This window comes from Eleutherodactylus coqui, chromosome 3 (genome assembly GCF_035609145.1).
Source record: "Eleutherodactylus coqui strain aEleCoq1 chromosome 3, aEleCoq1.hap1, whole genome shotgun sequence".
Taxonomy (NCBI): Eukaryota; Metazoa; Chordata; class Amphibia; order Anura; family Eleutherodactylidae; genus Eleutherodactylus; species Eleutherodactylus coqui.
Genome location: NC_089839.1, coordinates 314,292,705 through 314,300,124, shown reverse-complemented (window position 1 = coordinate 314,300,124; position 7,420 = coordinate 314,292,705). Strand labels below are relative to the sequence as shown.

Genomic DNA, 7,420 nt, shown 5'->3' with positions numbered 1-7,420 from the left:
CACACAGGGATAGGATTAGATACAACAGACAGTATCACACAGGGATAGGATTAGATACAACAGACAGTATCACACAGGATAGGATTAGATACACAGCTCAGCAGACAGTATCACACAGGATAGGATTAGATACACAGCTCAGCAGACAGTATCACACAATATAGGATTAGATACACAGCTCAGCAGACAGTATCACACAGGATAGTATTAGATACACAGCTCAGCAGACAGTATCACACAGGTTAGTATTAGATACACAGCTCAGCAGACAGTATCACACAGGGTAAGATTAGATACACGGCTCAGCAGACAGTATCACACAAGATGAGATTAGATACACGGCCCAGCAGACAGTATCACACAAGATGAGATTAGATACACGGCTCAGCAGACAGTATCACACAGGATAGGATTAGATACACAGCTCAGCAGACAGTATCACATGGGATAGGATTAGATACACAGTTCAGCAGACAGTATCACATGGGATAGGATTATATACACAGCTCAGCAGAGAGTATCACACAGGATAGGATTAGATACACAGCCCAGAAGACAGTATCACAAAGGATAGGATTAGATACATGGTTTAGCAGACAGTATCACACAGGATAGGATTAGATACACGGCTCAGCAGACAGTATCACATAGAATAGGATTAGATACACGGCTCAGCAGACAGTATCACACAGGATAGGATTAGATACACGGCTCAGCAGACAGTATCACACAGGTTAGGATTAGATACACGGCTCAGGTATCACACAGGATAGGATTAGATACACAGCTCAGCAGACAGTATCACACAGGATAGGATTAGATACACAGCTCAGCAGACAGTATCACACAGGATAGGATTAGATATAGCTGCGAGGGATGTGCTCGGCTCCTGGCTATATGTTAGTTGGATACTCGCTGCCCACAGTTGTTTTGGCTTCATTGCCAACAGGAAGTAGAAGTAGTACTTCCTGTTCATGACCTTTTGCAGCAGTTCCGTAAAGCAGGTTGTGGAGGTAAGTGAGGGATAGATTGAATGTGCTGGATACGAGCTGGGGTCACTCTGGGGGTGATCAGGGCACAGCCCCCCACAGTACAGGCTGTGTCTGGTCTGTGGCCCCCAGAGCTGCTTGTGTTCTCATAGAGGGACCCCTAGAATCCCCATCCTAAGTCTTTATTTTACTCATAGCACATAGTTATGGACACGTTCCCCTCCAGCGCTGATCACAATTTATATTCACTTCCAGTATATGTTAGTACTCCACATTACTCCCCTGCGTCCCCCCTGCCTCCTCATCAGACCCCGCATTACTCCCCCTTGCCTCAGCAGACCCCACATTATTCCCCCCCGTGTTCCCCTCTGCCTCGTCATCAGACCCCACATTACTCACCCTGCGTCCCCCCTGCCTCCTCATCAGACTCCGCATTACTCCCCCCTGCCTCAGCAGACCCCACATTATTCCCCCCCCCCCGTGTCCCCTCTGCCTCTTCATCAGACCCCACATTACTCCCCTCTGCCTCTTCATCAGACACCACATTACTCCCCCGTGTCCCCTCTGCCTCTTCATCAGACTCCACATTACTCCCCAGTGTCCCCTCTGCCTCATCAGACCCCACATTACTCCCCCACCCCCGTGTCCCCTCTGCCTCTTCATCAGACCCCACATTACTCCCCCCGGTGTCCCCTCTGCCTCGTCATCAGACCCCACATTACTGCCCCCTGTGTCCCCTCTGCCTCTTCATCAGACCCCACATTACTGCCCCGTGTCCCCTCTACCTCTTCATCAGACCCCACATTACTCCCCCCTGTGTCCCCTCTACCTCTTCATCAGACCCCGCATTACTCCCCCCTGTGTCCCCTCTGCCTCTTCATCAGACCCCACATTACTCCCCCCTGTCCCCTCTGCCTCTTCATCAGACCCCACATTACTCCCCCCTGTGTCCCCTCTACCTCTTCATCAGACCCCACATTACTCCCCCACCCCGTGTCCCCTCTGCCTCTTCATCAGACCCCACAATTACTCCCCCGTGTCCCCTCTGCCTCTTCATCAGACCCCACATTACTCCCCCCGGTGTCCCCTCTGCCTCGTCATCAGACCCCACATTACTGCCCCCTGTGTCCCCTCTGCCTCTTCATCAGACCCCACATTACTCCCCCCTGTGTCCCCTCTGCCTCTTCATCAGACCCCACATTACTCCCCCCTGTGTCCCCTCTACCTCTTCATCAGACCCCACATTACTCCCCCCTGTGTCCCCTCTACCTCTTCATCAGACCCCACATTACTCCCCCCTGTGTCCCCTCTGCCTCTTCATCAGACCCCACATTACTCTCCCCTGTCCCCTCTGCCTCTTCATCAGACCCCACATTACTCCCCCACCCCCGTGTCCCCTCTGCCTCTTCATCAGACCCCACATTACTCCCCCCTGTGTCCCCTCTACCTCTTCATCAGACCCCACATTACTCCCCCCTGTGTCCCCTCTACCTCTTCATCAGACCCCACATTACTCCCCCCTGTGTCCCCTCTACCTCTTCATCAGACCCCACATTACTCCCCCGTGTCCCCTCTACCTCTTCATCAGACCCCACATTACTCCCCCTGTGTCCTCTCTACCTCTTCATCAGACCCCACATTACTCCCCCTGTGTCCCCTCTGCCTCTTCATCAGACCCCACATTACTCCCCCACCCCCGTGTCCCCTCTGCCTCTTCATCAGACCCCACAATTACTCCCCCGTGTCCCCTCTGCCCCTTCATCAGACCCCACATTACTCCCCCCCCGTGTCCCCTCTGCCTCCTCATCAGACTCCGCATTACTCCCCCCTGCCTCAGCAGACCCCACATTTCCCCCCCCCCCCCGTGTCCCCTCTGCCTCTTCATCAGACCCCACATTACTGCCCCCTGTGTCCCCTCTGCCTCTTCATCAGACCCCACATTACTCCCCCGTGTCCCCTCTGCCTCTTCATCAGACCCCACATTACTCCCCCCTGTGTCCCCTCTACCTCTTCATCAGACCCCACATTACTCCCCCCTGTGTCCCCTCTGCCTCTTCATCAGACTCCACATTACTCCCCCCTGTGTCCCCTCTGCCTCTTCATCAGACCCCACATTACTCCCCCTTGTCCCCTCTGCCTCTTCATCAGACCCCACATTACTCCCCCCGGTGTCCCCTCTGCCTCGTCATCAGACCCCACATTACTGCCCCCTGTGTCCCCTCTGCCTCTTCATCAGACCCCACATTACTCCCCCGTGTCCCCTCTGCCTCTTCATCAGACCCCACATTACTCCCCCCTGTGTCCCCTCTACCTCTTCATCAGACCCCACATTACTCCCCCCTGTGTCCCCTCTACCTCTTCATCAGACCCCACATTACTCCCCCCTGTGTCCCCTCTACCTCTTCATCAGACCCCACATTACTCCCCCCTGTGTCCCCTCTGCCTCTTCATCAGACCCCACATTACTCCCCCCTGTGTCCCCTCTGCCTCTTCATCAGACCCCACATTACTCCCCCCTGTGTCCCCTCTGCCTCTTCATCAGACCCCACATTACTCCCCCACCCCCGTGTCCCCTCTGCCTCTTCATCAGACCCCACATTACTCCCCCCTCCGTGTCCCCTCTGCTTCCTCATCAGACCCCACATTACTCCCCCCTCCGTGTCCCCTCTGCCTCTTCATCAGACCCCACATTACTTCCCCCCACCATCCCCCTGTGTCCCCCTCTGCTTCTTCATCAGACCCCACATTACTCCCCCACCCCCGTGTCCCCTCTGCCTCTTCTTCAGGCCCCACATTACTCCCCCCCCCCCCCCCGTGTCCCCTCTGCCTCTTCTTCAGGCCCCACATTACTCCCCCCGTGTCCCCTCTGCTTCCTCATCAGACCCCACATTACTCCCCCCTCCGTGTCCCCTCTGCCTCTTCTTCAGGCCCCACATTACTCCCCCCCCCGTGTCCCCTCTGCCTCTTCTTCAGGCCCCACATTACTCCCCCGTGTCCCCTCTGCTTCCTCATCAGACCCCACATTACTCCCCCCTCCGTGTCCCCTCTGCCTCTTCTTCAGGCCCCACATTACTCCCCCCCCCCCCCCCCCCCGTGTCCCCTCTGCCTCATCAGACCCCACATTACTCCCCCCCCCCCCCCCCGTGTCCCCTCTGCCTCTTCATCAGACCTCACATTACTCCCCCGTGTCCCCTCTGCCTCTTCATCAGACCCCACATTACTCCCCCCTGTCCCCTCTGCCTCCTCATCAGACCCCACATTAAGAAGACTGAGCAGGTTCCCGGCGTCGAGTGCGATATTCTGTTCGGCAGAAATGACCGGCCCCCAGTTAGATGGAGACCTTGTTATCTGCGCTTCCTAATGGCCGCCTGCGGAATCTGAGGATGATGTCATATGTGATGTGAGCGCCCCCTCTGGCACATTCACACGTAGTGCTACTATGCTTTGCAGACGTCTTACCACAGATTGGCGTAAAGTGATTATTGGTTCACGCAATAACTAACCGGATAGTAAAATCGTGCAGCTTCACAGCAAAATGCACACCGCTACCTGTGATCCCGGCCGAACATTATAACCGTAGCTCCGCCCATCCGTTATAGGAGGAGGATATCGTCTACAGAGGAGCCATCTACATCCGCTCATCTGTGCTTTCTTCTTTGTCAGGAGCTCCAGGATGCTGCTGCGTCTGGGCGGAACGTGCCGGTCACTGACCCTGCAGGTATACGGGGGTGGGGGAGGGGTATATAATGTACAACGCCCTGCAATGAATGGCGCTATCACTAGTAATGTACAAAGCAAAAGTGGTGCAGTCACCATAGCAACCACGACGGTGGCGGCCATAGAGTCAGGTTCTGTGGTTTTACTTTTCATTTCACTCACTTTAGGGACCTTTTAGACAGGCGGAGTTTTCCGCACTACAAGTCCCAGTAATCTCCACGCGGATTTTGATGCAAAATGGCTTAAATTGGCTGTAATTGGGCACCAAAGTGGTTTAAGATGCAGAATTCCACAGCCTCTCGGTGAAATATTCCTTACACTCAAAGGTGAGGCGCAACACTGAGCTCCTCCTACTTACACAGCTGAAAGTTTGCTACAATGTATCGATGCAGGTGGAGTCCAGGAGGGAGAATTGTTCGGCTTCTGTGTATTATATTGTTACACTGTAACAAACCCTCAGCTGTGAGATGTATCGGCTCAGGATGAATTTGCAGCTTCTTCCAACAAGAGTTCCATTCACTGACAGCTAGCAGATATGGATAAAAAGGTGAAGTACTGAAAGATTAAATGCATTGAATTGGCGCACATGAAAGGATACATCTGGCACAGTTGTTCTTCCTTGCACCAGCTCATGTGCCGAAAGAAGGTACTAAAAGTTTCTAAACTGCATAATTTGGCGCAGGCCACTCGTTCAGCGCCTCTGACTTAGTAAATCCACGCACAAATACGGCGCTGGTGTAACGTCTCTTTACTTTCAGCTTCGTACGATGGCGGCCGCGGTGTGTAGCCAGAAGACGCACGTGGCGATTACCTGGAGGTCGTACCCGATGCAAGCCCCGCCATTTGCCGCCATGCAGCGGTCAGCGCCTCTCCTCCTCCGCCGCAGCGTACACACCTCCAGCTCGCTGCGCGAGAGGAGAAGAAACCCGGAAGACGAGGAGCTCAGTCAGCTGCTGCAGAATTACCGGGAAGAGCTGAGGAAGACGCCGCGGCCGGCCGTGTACCTGACCCTGGCCAGCCTGGTCCCGGTGGTGGTCGCTCCTCTCACCATGAGTCTTGGCGGTTATTATTATCCAGAAATGGCGTATCTTCAGTTCGCCGCCGCCAACTGCGTGCTATCGTTTTATGGTGGGATTCGCTGGGGTATTTCGGTTCCTGAGAACAGCCCGTTGCAGCCGGACTCGCTGAACCTCGGACTGGGCAAAGCGCTTTTCTTCTTTGCATGGGCCTCTTTAGTGCTCTGGGACTCTCTCTGTGAATCGGCGCTGATGCTGGTCGGCGGGATCATCCTGGCGGCATGCGGGGGGGTCGGGATGCTCCCTCCTTACCCGTTTTGGCTTGCTTTTCTGAGAACCACGTGTTTCCTGGTGATATTCTGCTCCGTTCTCGTCACTTTGTTGCTCTCAGTTGTTTATCCAGAAAAATCATTGAAGGAGAAAAGTTCAAAATAAAACTGGTGGCGATGACATTAATGCGGGGCCTTTACCGGAGGCGCACAGACGCTGAGAACACACTGTATAAACGTCACAGGATTACAAAAGGCACTTTCTGAACATCACTGCAGATTAAATCCACAAAATGTGGAATATCTTTGTTCTGCTCCTGCGGTCCTTCCTTGCTTCTGCTCTAGTTCCACCCAGAGCTGCACCCACAGTACTATTATTGTGACACCCTTTAACTAGCTGTTTAAATGTGCGGCAATAGAAGTGATGCTATATCTAAGGAGAGGGGATAACTTGTAGATCAGTGGGGGTCCCACTAATTCAGAAAACAGGGTTTTGTCCGTCCCACAATGATGGCAGTGGTAGTCACGCCTGTGCGCTGCCGCTCCGGTCACATCAGTGGGGCTAACGGCGATACGGCTTTCAGGCATTCGGCGCCGTCGTCTCCAGCAGCTCACTGAAGTGAATACAGCAGCAAGCATGTCCGACTGCTGCTGCCTTAATTGCAGAACAGACCCTCGTTCTCAGGACTGGTGGGGGGGTCTCAGCGATGTGTGATCGGTGCATAAGATAGATAAGTGTCCCATCTACAGGACCCCCAGGGCTTACGAGAAGGGCGACCCCTGGTGAGTGGCGGTGTAGTACGCATGTCACCTCTCTTCCATACACTTCAATGGGACTGATTGGGGTGGATGAGCGCATTGCTTGGCTGCCTCCATAGTCAGTGCCAGTCCCCCGCGGGTCTTGGGCTGCAGCGGTCTTGTAATTGCAGGGGGTGCTGTAGATAAGTGATAAATGTTTTTGCTATAACCCAGTTAGAGACTCTCCTGCCCCGAACAAAGATGGCGGCACTGCGTCTGACTACCCAGTGCACACTGCGTATTCGGATGCTGCTTTGATTGGCTGGCACCAGTCATGTGGGCAGCATGTAGCGTCTTCAGATACATACGAGGCACAGTGTACATCAGGTGATTAGAGAGGCCGTGCCGCCATCTTTGTTTGTCCAGGACCGGAGGATCGTTTTAAACTCTGGTACAATGCGCTCCGAGCTGATTGAGGCCTAATTGTACTCCCATAACACACCGCTCTCTGCTGCACGGCATTGTGGGATATGTATATGCCCAGGGTAAAGGCTGTATCTCCCAGCATGCACGGCAGCAGACCGTGTTCTCGCTTGCTGCTGAGCTAGCATAATGATGAAGTGTAACTCCAGTATAAACTCCTATCGGCCGGACACCGGGTCAGAAGGATAGACATGATCTCAGCCGGCCG

General features: G+C 54.0%; 1 protein-coding gene across 2 annotated transcripts; it reads left to right on the top strand.

Moving 5' to 3' along the window:
- Positions 1-975: 975 nt before the first annotated feature.
- TMEM69 (transmembrane protein 69) lies at positions 976-6,300 on the top strand. 2 transcript variants are annotated; one of them, XM_066597954.1, is made up of 3 exons: positions 976-1,013; positions 4,653-4,707; positions 5,465-6,300. In XM_066597954.1, exons 2-3 carry the CDS (start codon positions 4,663-4,665, stop codon positions 6,155-6,157), a joined length of 738 nt encoding a protein of 245 aa, XP_066454051.1. In that variant the 5' UTR covers positions 976-1,013; positions 4,653-4,662; the 3' UTR covers positions 6,158-6,300. The 2 variants fall into 2 exon arrangements, with proteins under 2 accessions (XP_066454051.1, XP_066454050.1); XM_066597953.1 differs by having other exon boundaries at positions 979-1,013; positions 4,589-4,707.
- The last annotated feature ends 1,120 nt before the right edge of the window (positions 6,301-7,420 follow it).

Bases quoted from the DNA above. Each gene is read 5' to 3' on its own strand.
- TMEM69 (XM_066597954.1), top strand. From the start codon at position 4,663: ATGCTGCTGCGTCTGGGCGGAACGTGCCGGTCACTGACCCTGCAG. The intron at 4,708-5,464 runs GTATACGGGGGT...CTTTACTTTCAG, and splicing joins GCCGGTCACTGACCCTGCAG to CTTCGTACGATGGCGGCCGC.